The sequence below is a fragment of the Lepidochelys kempii genome, chromosome 10 (assembly GCF_965140265.1).
Source record: "Lepidochelys kempii isolate rLepKem1 chromosome 10, rLepKem1.hap2, whole genome shotgun sequence".
NCBI classification, from domain to species: domain Eukaryota; kingdom Metazoa; phylum Chordata; order Testudines; family Cheloniidae; genus Lepidochelys; species Lepidochelys kempii.
This window is the reverse complement of record NC_133265.1, coordinates 48,030,445-48,044,428: the sequence shown is the minus strand read 5'-3', so window position 1 is coordinate 48,044,428 and position 13,984 is coordinate 48,030,445. Positions and strand designations below refer to the sequence as shown.

Here is a 13,984-nt window from a genome sequence, read left to right as displayed (position 1 = left end):
TCAAGTCAGAACTAGGCCTCTGGCGTGTGAGTGCAGTGGTCATGTGGCAGGAGCTCCTCCTCCAACGGGGCACCACCACGGGGCCTGACTGCGGTGCAGTTTGCAGGGGTCCCTGCTGCGTGTTGGAACGGCAGGGTGGTTTGACACCGGCAGCGTGCTTGCACTAGCGTTTAAAGGGAGTGGGGCCGGTTCTAGGCACTGCCAGTGGAAGAGGCTCCACCCCCTTAATCCGCCCTTCTCCTCCAGGCTGAGAGCGCCAAAGTCACCAGATGCCACTGCAGATATTGGACCCCATCAGTTCACCTATGCCCTGATGCCTCACAGGGGTGAGTTTCGGGGGCTGAGCAACACAGCCCTGATATGCCCCATAGGAGCCTGCCAATTCATGAAGGGAGCATGTGGGCAAAGAAGATCGCCCTCTCCTGGTGTGGGGCAGCGGCATGGCGACCGCTCCCCTCTCACTGGGGACGGCGCCGTTGCTGTTTCTCACTGTGCTGTGCGCTTAGCTCCTGACAGCTGCTGTTGTATTCTCTGTGCAGGTTCCTTCCAGGAGGCGGGTGTGATCCATTATGCCTACAACTTGAACTTCCCCCTGCACACCGGGCCAGCTTTGTCAGCGCAGCGCCCAGCCTGGAGTGCCTTCTCTGTGCACTCACCAGCTGTCGTGCTGGAAACCGTCAAACAGGCACGTGCCCCAGAGAGAGACGAGGAGGGCGGTGGTGTGTTGAAAGACACAGAGCACTGGCAGCTCTTGTGTTAGCATTGTGCTTTGTTACAGCAGTTTGGATTGACAGAGGCCAAGTGCCTTGCAGGAGAGTTAGCTACAGCTCTCAGTCCTAGTCCAGTGATTGGTCCTTTTCATTCATCCTTAATCTGCCCCCACCTCCCAGGTCTTTGGCATTCAGCTGAGCTGAGCTGAGCAGGAATTTCCCTACACTGACAGGGCAAGCCGTGTGGGCTAGTGGTTATAGCAGGAGTCTGCGAGTCCGGCAGCCTGGCTCGCTGTTTGGACTTGGAGGAATTGCAGTAGCCAAAATCTTGAACTCATAGCTGTGGCAGCTTCTCTTCCATTTTTGGGCACGCAATTTACAGTGCCTTGGGCCTGATGCTCAGAGTTGCTGAGCGCCCACAAATCCAGCGTACTTTGCTGGGTGGGGATAGGACTGAGCTCCTCTGGAGATCAGGCCCAACATGAACACTCACAGTACAGGCATCTAAACCCAGTGGCCACTTCTGGGAATTCAGGCCTGGATGGGCTGAACAATTCCTGGCTGTGTCAGCACTCTGAGGGCTCTGGAAGAGAATTGCAAAGCATTACTCCTCATTACAGCCTCCTGCAGAACTCAGAATCTGTCTGTTCTAAAAGGGGGCGACCCAGCCAGGTTCAGAGTTTGACCTCTTTCTGCTGGCTATTGTCTAGTTGAAATGGTGAACCAAAGCTGCTCTTGAACATTGATGATTGGCAGGAGGCACCATGCCCTCTAGGCAGCATATGCTAGTGGCTAGAGTACTGGACTGGGGCTCAGCTGACCTGGGTTCTAGGCCCAGCTCTGCCACAGGCCTACTTGGTGTGTGTCCCTTCCCCTCCCGTGCCTCAGTTTCCCTGTCTCTAATATGGGTTAATGATACAAAGGGAGGGCGGGGGTGGTAAAGCATTTGGAGATCAGGTATCATTAGCCATCTGGCTGATCCTGAGAATAACGTTTCTCTCTGTCCATGAAGGCTGAGGACAGGCTGGACGGGCTGTTAGTCAGGCTGTATGAGTCACATGGCAGCACGGTGGTCACGTGGCTCCAGACCTCCCTTCCTGTGAAGGAAGCAATCAGGTAAGTAGGTGGTGGAAGGGGGAGGCCACATATTCTGGGGCTTCACCTTCATCCTCTCTTCTTCTTCCTTCCCCAGCTGTGACCTCCTGGAGCGGCCAGACCTGAGCAGTCATCTGCCACTGGAGGAGCATGGCCTGAAGCTTTCTTTTACGCCGTTCCAAGTGCGCTCTGTCCTCTTGATCTTGAGGCAGTAAGAGGACTACCCTGCTGGCAGCCCAGCCCCTATCCCGGCACCAGGCAGAAATCACTGTGCTCGGGGCGATTCACTAGCTTCTCAAATCATGGACACGTCGATTCCAGCACCACAGCTACACAATGGGGGTAGTAATGAGTTGCCCCTTCTCAGTGTGCGTCAGGGCAGAGCTCAGCTGCCTCTGGGCTCAAGTCAGCACTGATTCTGAGTGTAAATGCCTGACTGGTGGGCTACGACCTTAGTAACGTCGTGGGGTGGGGAGATCTTGATTTGTGGGGGAAGATCACAGAGCTGGTGTTGTACTGGCTTAACCCACTAGTGAACATCCCAAATAGAATCCTGTCCTTTTCAGGGGAGAGGTGCAGGGGTTTGATCCTTGATAATGGCAGAATCGGTTCCTTTTTCTGCGTGCCCTACAACTCCTAACCGTCCTGTGCTTCCCTGGGTGGGGTTTTCTCCACAACACTAACAGCGAGGCGCTTTACTGTTTCTGCAGCCGTGGCTTCTTTGGGCCTAGTCTTTCTGTAAAAACTGAGCATTAAACACTGAGTCACTTGCTGAGTAAAGTTCTGACTGTTTGACTCTTGCCTGTGGCATCAGAAATGGGGCCGCTGCCCTTCACTCAGACCAGTGCCCGGCCGCTAATAAAATCCCTAGTGTAGGAGCCACAAAGCTTCCTAAGCTCCTAAGTCCTGTTTTTAGGTTCAACTGTGACTCTCAAAGCTCCTGTTCGGCTGCCGTCCAACCCTGCAGGCCCCTTCGGTTCTGCAGTGTGTGCTAGGGTTTCTGCCTCTCTACACGCAGGCTGTTGCCTCATTCGAGGTGTCCTTCCTACCCCCCAGAGCGAGTGAGCCACGGCCTGGTGTTCCCCTAAGTCACAGGTGGGGCCAGTGAACATGCTCAGAGGCTGCCTAGCTCCACAGGACAGCTGCGGGGGGGGGACGGGAGGAGGGGGGGCAACACTTCCCTTGTCAGCTGTAGCCCTGTGATTAGACTGCTGGGAGGAGACCCCTGGTTCAAGTCTCCCCTCTGCTGGATAAGAAGAAGGGATTTGTGCAGGGATCTGCTGCCTCTCAGGTCAGGGGCCCTGAGCATGGGATATTCTCATGTAGTCTCCCTCAATCTCTCCTATTGAGGTTTTCACTTTAATTAAATAATTGAATAATTAACAGGGCCAGAGAAAGTTAGAATGACTCTGCTTGGGGCACTCACCTGAGAGGTCTGTTCAAATCCCTTCTCAGCTGGCAGAGGAGGGACTTGAACCCCATTTGTCCATGCTCTTTTGTGGAATTAGGCAGCTTCTGAGTACCCTTACTGTATCAGGCCCCGCTTGTGACTTAGGCAGCCGAACCCCTGTCTGCTCCTGGGTTGTGGATTCCTACCAAAGATAGGTGCCTTCCACCAGCCCAGACTTAGGGGCTGATCTCAGAGAAAGGGGCAAGGCTTAGCACACTCCTCTTCCTGGCCTCTTCCATTGTCTCCCCACCTACCTTACTGGCTTTATGCATTGTTCTCAAAGGCACCTGTCTCACCCCATTCACTGTGAAGGCCCCTACCGCAGGGTTGTTCCTGTGATTTTCTAGGTGTCTAAAAGTTAGGCATTGTGGTGCCTCAGACCCTTTTGTGGATACAGGCCTTAGGGCTTTCAGTATCATTATCCCCACTTGACAGTGGGAAACTGAGGCACGGAGCAGTGATGTGGCTTGCCCAAGTAGTCTACTAGCTTGGACCTATGTTGAGCGCTAAGGGGTAACCATCAGCTAGAAAAATGTTCTTGCTACCACATTAGGCACCTATCTGGTGCTCATCACCAGGATGGATGGAGATGCTGGAAATGGTGCAGTTTTCTAAATCATGCAATATTTAAATGTTGGGCATCCAGTCACAAAAAGAGCCACAGCTCATAGAAAGGTGGTTTAATTTTGACCAAAATTGGCAGAAAGCATTGAAATACAATTGGTAATGAAACTATATACTCAAAGCAACACTGGTTTGGAAAGATTGGGAAATATTTAGTCCCCCCAGTGATATATTTTATACATATTCCTGTGTTGTTTTGCCTTTGGTTAAAACAAAAGTCTGTGGTCACACAACATTATGAGTTTGTTTGTACCATGTATTACATCGAAATATGTGTCATTATTTGTAGAATGTACTAATTTGAGAAAAGGTTTTCCATCTGCTATTTTTCTGAAGTTATGCAGATAAGACCCCCTACCTCTTAATTATAAAACATAGTTTGATGTTATCTGCTCTGCCGGAGACACACATGAGGAAGGAACATGGAATGGAATCTGTAAGGCTAGGGCAGAGAGTGTAGCCTTAAAATGTAGACTATTGCAAACTATAATCATGGCTGTTAAATGGTTAAGACAATATGCCACAACATTGGCAGGGCAAATAACAGAAACAAAGAAAGAGTTCAACGAAGCAGGGGAAGCCATAGAGCCCTGGAATGCTCCCGCTCTCCTAACAGGTCAGCAAGCAATCCAGGAATAGAATAAAACATTGTGGAAACAGCTGTAAAAAACCTACAAAAAAAGAGAGGTGCTGTGCCATTATATATATTGGTGGTCAGCAGGCATCAGGTAGCTACCCTGTGCCTGAAGAGTGGGAACAGGAATGAAGAAAGGTGGCCCTAGGAAAATGAAAAGATGCATTAACAGATGGAGTTGCCCCAAAACAGTTAACTGAAGCATATAAGGGCACTCCTGCACTCCAGGTGGCATGCAGACAAAAGCAACAGACACTGGGACGGGGTGGGGGAGACAAATTGAGGTTTTGCAAGAGCAGGTAATGACCCCCACTTTCAAAGCCCAGATAAAAACCAGGGGTGCAAGTTCCCAACTGCTTTAACCCCTGGAGCCACGCTCCTTGCTCATGGCTAAAAATATAACCACCTTTCGCAAATATTTTTACATACCAGTTAAGTTTTCCTTTATCGCCTTTCTCAGTCTGCTAAACTTGCTGCTGCTGCCAGTACCTTAAGATAACTTTATAGAGTTAATTTCTCTTGGCTCAAGTCTCGCTCCCTTCCTCAGTTGCTCTTCATCCCCTCTTCCCCTTCCTCTCCTCACTTGGTCTCTCTCTCTGTTTTAAAAGTTACAGGTTTTACAGAAACTTCCAAAACATAAAACAACAATCAAACAAAGAAAAAAACAAGGTAAACATTTTACTTTAAAAAATATCCAGTAAATTAATAATTTTAACCCTTCAGGAATGCAGTTGCTGGAATTACTCCTAACTTGAATTATGATTGCCAAGCAACAGAAATGCACACTCTGCTTCTAATCCTAACCACTCACTAATATTTGAAACATGGGCGTTCCTTATTACCACATAGCAGAGTTTTAAAATAAAGTCAATATAAAGTAACGGAAAAGGCCTCGTTACTGAATTAATACAACAATTTTTGCAAATATCAATATGAATTATTATTTTTATTAAAAAATTAAATAAAGTAATAACTTGCTTCTTTAAAGAGCTAACCATTTTGTTTATTATTTTAAATATTTTTTTATTTTTGTTTGTCTTACCTGGCGTAGGTATCAGTAAGAATTCTGGCGCCACTTGTTTTTAATTGTAAGTTTGTCACGTATGCTGCCCTGTGTTGTATGTTATGGGTGTAACATCACTTTTTTTTTAAATTATTTTTATTTTGTTGCAACAAAAGTCAATTTTATACCTTTAAATATATATATATAAAAAAGTGGTACCACATAATATTAATACCATTTTTTTAAAGTTCAGAAAGGTCTGTTTATAAATATATGTACGTATATTTCTGCCTCAACAAATAATGCAATTAAAAACCAAAAGCATTCTCTTTTATTAATCAGTTTTTTTATTTTTATTTTTTATTCAATGAAAGAGGAAATCTCAACATTAAGACGATTGTGAGCCTCTATTCTAGCAATTAAGCATTACATTTAGTATCAAATATTAGTAACGCACCTCAAATAAAAATTAATATCTCTACAATTGCAAAAGGAAAGCTTGCGTTATAAAAGACTCGGTCACCATTACATTGTAAACAAAGTCAGTTAATCTGTGTATTAAAGTTGGAGGATTAAACGCCAGAAGAAATGTCAAGCAAACAAACTTTATTAGGTTAACTAACTAACTGTTTAAAGTTGCATCCCACAGACCAAAAACAGCAGAAGACATCAGTATACAGTGAAGGAACCCCCAAGCATTAAAAAAAAGGAAAGTGCTTTATAAATAAGAGACTGGTCAACTACACCTCAGTTTACAATATATGGACAATTACATTGGCAATCAGCTAGAAACCACTAACTGGACCAAATTAAACTGTCATTTAACTGAATTTGGCTACTGTGTACAAACCAATTGTGTTATTGCTGGATTTCTCTATTATTGCTGTACAACGTTTACAATGTGCATAACCTTGCTAAACTATTTAACCAACACACAGGTAAAAATCAACAAACCACTGGCAGCAAACAACATGAAGGCAAGAAAAAAAATGGTTAAAAAATTAAATTACATAGTAACTACAAATTGGGTACAGAAATTCCTTGCTAGTACCACCCAAAGAATAGTGCACGTGTGAGCCCAAGATCTTGCTCTATCTGAGTCCAAGCTCCACATTATCACCCTGCTTACTTTGAGTGTTTGCTTTGAACATACAAACGGGCATAATGGGTCAGACCCATGGTCCCATCTAGCCCAGGAGCCTGTCTTCCGATAGTGGACGGGGCCAGGTGCTTCACAGGGAATGAACAGAACAGGGTAATTATTAAGCAATCCAGTCCCAGCATCTGGCAATCAGAAGTTAAGGACACCCAGAGCATAGGGTTGCATCCCCGACTGTCTTGGTTAATAACCATTGAAGGACCTATCCTCCATGGATTGATCAAATTCTTTTTGAACCCAATTATACTTTTGGCCCTCACAACATCCCCTTGCAATCAGTTCCACAGGTTAACTGTGTTGTGCAAAGAAGCACTTCCTTCTGTTTGTTTTCAACCTGCTGCCTATTAATTTCATAGGGTGACCCCTGATTCATGTGTTACGTGAAGGAATAAAGACGACTTCCTGCATACGACTCATGATTTCCTGGACCTCTATCACCCACCCCCGTCACCTCTTTTCTAAGCAGAACCGGACCAGGTTTTTTAAAATCCCTTATCATGTGGACGCTGTTCTGGCCCCCTAATAATTTTTCTTGCCCTTCTCTATACTTTTCCCAATTCTACTCTATACATCTATATTTTTTTGAGATGAGGTCAGAACTGCATGCAGTATTCAAGGTGTGGGGGTACCACAGATTTTAAAAGTGGCATGATGCTATTTTCTGGCTTAGCTGTCCCTTTCCTAGTGGTTCCTCACATTTTGTTGGATTGCCGCTGCACACTGAGCGGCTTTTTTCAAAGAACTAGCCACAATGACTCCCATGATCTTTCTTGAGTGGGACTAGCTCATTTAGATTCCATCATTTTGGGTGAACAGTTGGGATTGTGCTTTCCCATGTGCATTACTTCACACTTATCAGCACTGAATTTCATGTGCCATTTTGTTACCCAGTCAGCCAGTTTCGTGAGATCCATTTGTAACGCTTCACAGTCAGCTTTGGACTAAACTAGCTTGAGTAATTGTGTTTTGTCTGCAAACTTTGCCACCTCACTGTTTACCCCCTTTTCCAGACCATTTAGGAATATGTGAAACATCACTTGTCCCAGTACAGCTCCTTGGGGGAACCCCACTATTTACCTCTCTCCACTTAGAAAACAAAGGGTAGGAATAGTCAGTTTTCAATCTTTTAACCAGTTACTTTTGCTAGCTGCTCTTCAAAATCTTTCTGGACCTACCTTTTCCACTTGACTTGCCAGAGTTTATGCTCCTTTCTATTTTTCTCAGCAGGATTTGACTTCCATAAAGGATGCCTTTTTGCCTCTAACTGCCTCTTTTATGCTATTGTTTAGCCATGGTGGCATTTCTTTGGTCCTCTCACTTTTTTTTTTTATTTGGGGTATACAGTACATTTCATCTGAGCCTCTATTATGGTGTTTTAAAATAGTTTCCATGCAGCTTGCAGGCATTTCACTCTTGTGGCTCCATTGAACTAGCCTTCTCCTTTTTGTATGTATCCTTCCCCTTTTTGAAGCTAAATGCTACCTTGGTGGGTTTCTCTGGTATTTTCCCCCTATTGGGCTGTTAAGTTTAATTACATTATGGTCACCCTTACCAAGTAGTTTGGCTCTATTCGCCTCTTGGACCAGATCCTGGGCATCACTTTGGACGAAATCAAGAATTGCCTCTCCCCTTATGGATTCCAGGGCTAGCTGCTCCAAGCAGCAGTCATTTAATGGTGTCTAGACATTTTCTTACTGTATCTCTTCCTGAAGTGACATGGACCCAGTCAATATGAGGATAGTTGAAACCGCCCAATTATTACTGGGTTTTCTGGTTTTAGAGCCTTTCTAATTTCTCTCGGCATTTCACTGTCACTGTCCCCATCCTGGTCAGGTGGGTGGTAGCATATCCTTACTGCTATATTCTTATCATTCAAGCCTGGTCTATCCACAGAGATTCTATGGTACAGTTGATTCCTTAAAAATTAAAGATTCCTTTGAAAATCTTAATTTTTTAAGATTTTACTATATTTGACTCTATGCTTTCTTTCACATACAGTGCCACTCCCCCACCAGCACAATGTATTCTGTCATTCCTATATATTTTGTACCCTGGTATTACTGTGTCTCATTGATTATCATCATTCCACTGAGCTTCCGTGATGTCTAATATATCAATAGCCTCTTTTAATATGAGGCACTCACGTTTACCTATCTTTGTATTTAGAATATTAACATTTGTATGCAAGCACTTATAAAATGTTAATATTTAGTTATCTGCCTTCATGGGATATAACTGAATGGGACTCTTTTTTTATTTGACTCTTCAGTTCCTACCTGCACTTTATCAGCTTCTATCCTCTCCTCTTTATCAGGATATAGAGTATCCCCTTTAAATTAATCCTCCCCTAAGGGATGTCTCTGTCTAAACACTGTGCTCTTCTGCAGCTATTGGCCCTTAGTTTAAAACTCTATGACCTGTTTTAATTTTACATACCAGCAATCTGGTTCCGTGTTGGTTTAGGTGGAGCCCATCCTTCTTGTATCGGCTCCTCCTTTCCCCAAAGGTTCCCCAGTTCCTAATAAACCTAAATCCCAACACCAGCATCTCATCCATGCATTGAGACCCTGCAGTTCTTCCTGTCTAACTGGCCCTGTGTGTGGGACTGGAAGCATTTCAGGGAATGTGACTATGGAGTTCCTGCACTTCAATCTGTTACCTTGCAACCTAAATTTGGCCTGCAGGATCTCTCTCCTACCTTTCCCTATGTCATTGGTCTGACACATACCACAACCAAGGGCTCCTCCCCAACTCTGCACATGTGTCAATCTAGATGTCTTCAGAGGTCCACATCCTTTGCAACCAGCAGGCCATTCACCATATGGTTCTCCCAGTCATCATAAAACCTATCAATATTTCTAATAATCGAATCCCCATTATCTAGATAATACTTAGTCCTGCCATGAGTGTAGAGGACTGGACTAGATGACATCTCGAGGTCCCTTCCAGTCCTATGATTCCCCATCTCTTCCCAATAACTGGGGTTACCTCCCATGGAGGAGTATCCTTAATGGGAGAGGATACTATGTCTTTACCTTGAAGGAGGGTCCTAACTCTGGGATTTTTTCCTTACACTCCAGCTTGGTGTTCTCCTTCCTGGAGACTTTCAAGCATGTTCTTGCATGTGGCTCACAAACCTGCTTCCTTGTGATCTGCCTCAAGTTCTGGTATTGCAGAATGGGTGCCAGGCATTACTTTCACTGTTTGTGCGATGTCGTGAAACCCACCAGCAAGCTATACTTCACAACCAGCTGATCATCTCTGTTCACACTCCTTGATCCCGTCAACTGAAGAGAAAGTTTGCATTGTTACGCATATTCTTGGAATCTGATATGATCTTCAAGTCTTGCTTTGGTAATGGTGTTACCACAGTGTGGTTCCAAAGTTCTTATATTTGGACATTCCCCTTGTGGGCTCTCTCACCAGTTTTCATTCTTTTGATTTCATTCATTTGATTCTTCATAGAATCATAGAATATCAGGGTTGGAAGGGACCCCAGAAGGTCATCTAGTCCAACCCCCTGCTCAAAGCAGGACCAATTCCCAGTTAAATCATCCCAGCCAGGGCTTTGTCAAGCCTGACCTTAAAAACCTCTAAGGAAGGAGATTCTACCACCTCCCTAGGTAACGCATTCCAGTGTTTCACCACCCTCTTAGTGAAAAAGTTTTTCCTAATATCCAATCTAAACCTTCCCCACTGCAACTCTTCATTTGCACCAAGAGCAGGGTATTGACCTTTTAGTCGAAGGATAAGAGTTCAGTAGCTGATCAGACAGCTCCCCAAAAGTTTTTCACTTGGCAGGGTTGGTGCACACTGGCGGCAGAATCCTCGTGATGTCAGTAATAGCTAATGTTGGCTCACAGGAGTCTGGTAGCTCAACCATTGATAGATTTTTCTCCAGCCAAGACAATGTGCTGCTTTTTAGGGTCTTTCTTAGGGCTTGTCTACACTACCGCAGGTGTTCGATCTCAGATACACAACTTCAGCTATGTTGTGCAAAAGGGGCAGGGATGTTAAAGCATTGCCACGGCAGCACTTTAACGTGGGCTGCGTACGGGCTGATACCGTACTGGCTCCCTTTCACCCCTGTCCAGGGTACAATCTGGACTGTTGGACAGCTGTGTCCCCCCAGTTCTCCAACATGGGTTGCCTTTTACGCTGCTTTGCTGTCAGAGCAACCACTCCTGGCTTGCTCACACACACAGCCTCTAGCATGTAGACTACTCCCAGCTGAGTTAGATGAGTGCTCTTAGCTAGCCACTCCTGAATTATACTGGAGAGGGACACGAGCAAATTCCCAGTCCCAGACATGTCCCCAGAAATGTGCCCAGCTCTCTCCTTGACAAGGAAAGCTCATAGAAAGCCTGTAATTTCATTAATAGAAAATAATATGCACAAATCTTGCTATCCAAATGGAGTTTCCCCAAACATTTCAATCCAAATACACTGGATTTGCTGGATAGATAAAACAGAAAAATAAGTTTAACAACTACAGAAAGATCGATTTTAAGTGATTACAAGGAATGAGGCATAAAGGTCAGAAATGGTTACAAAGAAATAAAAGGTAAAACACAAACTAATACCTAACCTAACAAGCTAAGTGAACTTAGAGCAAGAAGGTTTCTCTCACCATAGGTTTACAACACTCTGGCTGGATTCCTCCCAAACCAGGACTCCTCCCCAGGTACCGTGATGCTCTCTTTGTCTTTCAAACATTGTTGATGCAGTGAGTAGAGATGAGGGGAGAGAGGTGATTTGGGACCTCTATTCCTCATTTTTGTATCTTTTCCTCCTCTTTGAAGATCATCTCCAGCTGGAGTTCAGGCGACAGCCACTCTGTTTACCCCAGCTGTTCCATTGCCAAGATTCCCAAATTTCTCACTCACACCTTTCTTACTGCCAAAGAACGATTGCTTAACCAGGTGATAGTCCATTTGATTATGCTGCCAGCTGGCTGAGGTGCTGGCTAGCCTTGGTCTCTGGGCAAATAGTTTGAAGCTGTTTTTCTAAACTTGGAGCATGTCTCAGTAAAATCACACAGTAGAATCTTATAATTTTACACACAATGTTGCCACATGCATTTTACCAGGACAATAATGTTCAGCAGATTATGGGCTTTTAAATGATACCTCACAAGGCATACTTTGTACAAGAGTGATCATGGTTTTGTAAAAGTGGTGAGCATAAGGGTACAGACTGTCACAGGGGGCATTCTCAACAGCCCTTCAGCTTCACTGCAACAGTTTCCTAATTCAGATGGGGAGCCATGGCTCTCACCCACAGTCAAAGGCCCCCACTCCCTCCAGACATGAAAAAACTAGTTCTAGCCAAATGATCCAGGCTAACACCTGAACTGGTGCCAGAAGAATCTGCCATTAACTCCCAGTTATTACAAGGGCTTCTTTATTCCATTTATGGGCAGGTATTTCTATAGCATCCTTCCCCATTTGAATCCTCACATTGAATCCCCATGTGAACGCTCACAACAGGAATCCAGCAAAGCTTAGCTATGGCCACTAGGACCTCCCTTTAGCTGGCTGGAAAGGAGGCACATCCAAATCACTAGCACCCAGAAAGGGCAGGTCCCAGAAGAATGGCCTGAGCTGGCTGTAAGCCATACTATGGCTATATTGCCTCTTTGCCCTAATACTTGGCCTCCAGAACAGCAGAGAGTCTCCTGCAGTGACAGCAAAGCAGCCACACAAGGGATTGTTTATGGAAAGCTTTTATTGTTAGTACTGAAATCAGATTGCTAGAAGCACTGGTAGTTGGGTCAGAGAACCACACTACAGGGAGGGTGGGCAGGTTGGCTCAGCCGCTGAGCCTGTAACCTCAGGGCACTGGTTTCTGGGCAGCCCAGCTCAGGAGCGACTGACTGATGGACTCATTCCACACAACAGCTAAGTGTTTGCACATCCCCTTTGCAGAGGTCAATTTCTGAAAGAGCCATCCAGGCTGTCCTACCTTCTGATCCGCGACAGCGCTCAGGCACACTAGCGGGGACAGCAAGGAAAAGCTTGCGTGGCCGCTGCCCAGAGTCTGCACGTGTGTCCAGTAGCAAAGTTGATCCCTTATTCAGACATGCCACTGCCGCCCTCCTCCTGAGTTACATGAGATAAAATGCTGCTGATCTGCAAAGCTCATCCCTCCTGCAGAGCAAGGGTTAGAGACTCTGGAATCAGCCAGGGCAATAAAAACATTTGCAAACTCTGCTCTGTCCCCATTAACTTGGGCCAAACACAGCCTCAGAAGCCAGAGCCATCTCATGGCAGCGTGCAGGGAGGCTGCAAAGGGCAGCTGAGAGCAGGGAATGAAGAGCTATGGTCTTCTGAGGATTTTTAACCTGACCCTCAGGAAACTGTTTCAACTCAGACTTCCCACACTCAGCGTGTTCCCATCTCTCTGCCCAGAGCTGCCAGCTCTCAGCTGCAGTCACCAGCGGGTGCCCCAGCAGCTTCCAAGGGGTTTGATACAAAGTCGCCCAATTGCTGGGTCCTGAAGCTGCATTTAAAAAGGAATAAAACCCTGTAACCGAGCAGGGAGGCTGACGCCATGGCATTACCTTCACCATTTCATGGGGTGGGGGCTCTTGCGTCAGCTGCTTAGAGCCTCTGCAGCAAGCCACCTCTAAGAAGGGATCTAAGAAACAATGCAGCGGGCATGCTCGCTTCAGAGAAGAGTCACCCCAGCAGCTGCTCCCTGCGCATCTCCCTCAGCACATGCAGCAGTAGCAAGCGAGCTGCCATCCGAGTTACTCCAGGCTGAAGCGAGGACAGATGCCGTGCCAGACCAGTCATTCAGCCTTCACCCGCCTGGATCTTGGGGCAACAGTAGCTGTTCCTAAAAAGACAGGAGAGAAAGTCAGAGCAGTGAGAGGGCAAAGTTTGACAGTCAAGCTACCTGTTCCCTGCAGCAGGGGAAATTCACTTTCTCCCGTGGGAAGACTGAGGGAGGAGGCGAGTGCCAATTGCTTCCTAATAGAACTCAGATCTCAGTCCTGGCCAGATCTGGGGCCCCAGGATCCTGTGTAAGGTATCACCCACCCCAACCCACCAGTCTGCTATCCTGGTGTCCATTAAGGATTCACTCGTTGCGGACCCACCATTCCTACGGTCAGTGATTTGGTCACACAACACGTGCACAGAGAATTAGCTTCAGAGTTTCTAATTCCAGTGGCTGGCCAACAATCCTACAGCGTGTGGGTGGTTGATGGGGCTTCCCTTTCCTTGCAGAACACAAGCTCTTTTATTCCACTTTTGAAAAAAAGCCTGATTGACCTTGACCAGCATAAGCCATCTGGGCTTATCCC

At 45.9% G+C, this 13,984-nt stretch overlaps 2 protein-coding genes across 13 annotated transcripts in view; one reads left to right on the top strand and one right to left on the bottom strand.

The window, feature by feature from the left end:
* MAN2C1 (mannosidase alpha class 2C member 1) overlaps positions 1-7,261 on the top strand; it is a 30,468-nt gene extending 23,207 nt beyond the window's left edge. Inside the window, exons 23-28 of one of the 5 annotated variants that reach the window (XM_073303451.1) lie at positions 247-326; positions 540-685; positions 1,723-1,826; positions 1,903-2,016; positions 5,122-5,182; positions 6,166-7,261. In XM_073303451.1, coding sequence (XP_073159552.1) covers positions 247-326; positions 540-685; positions 1,723-1,826; positions 1,903-2,016; positions 5,122-5,182; positions 6,166-6,240 — 580 coding nt within the window. In that variant the 3' untranslated portion in view covers positions 6,241-7,261. Of the gene's footprint in view, positions 1-246; positions 327-539; positions 686-1,722; positions 1,827-1,902; positions 2,586-5,121; positions 5,183-6,165 lie in introns of those variants that run through there. The other 4 variants (XM_073303452.1, XM_073303453.1, XM_073303454.1 and 1 more) reach the window with 4 other exon arrangements.
* Positions 5,787-13,984, bottom strand: part of NEIL1 (nei like DNA glycosylase 1) — a 34,304-nt gene continuing 26,106 nt past the window's right edge. For 5 of the 8 annotated variants that reach the window (XM_073303457.1, XM_073303456.1, XM_073303458.1 and 2 more), the window contains one exon: positions 5,787-13,515. In XM_073303457.1, coding sequence (XP_073159558.1) covers positions 13,469-13,515 — 47 coding nt within the window. In that variant the 3' untranslated portion in view covers positions 5,787-13,468. The remainder of the gene's footprint in view (positions 13,516-13,984) is intronic. The other 3 variants (XR_012153950.1, XR_012153951.1, XR_012153949.1) reach the window with 3 other exon arrangements.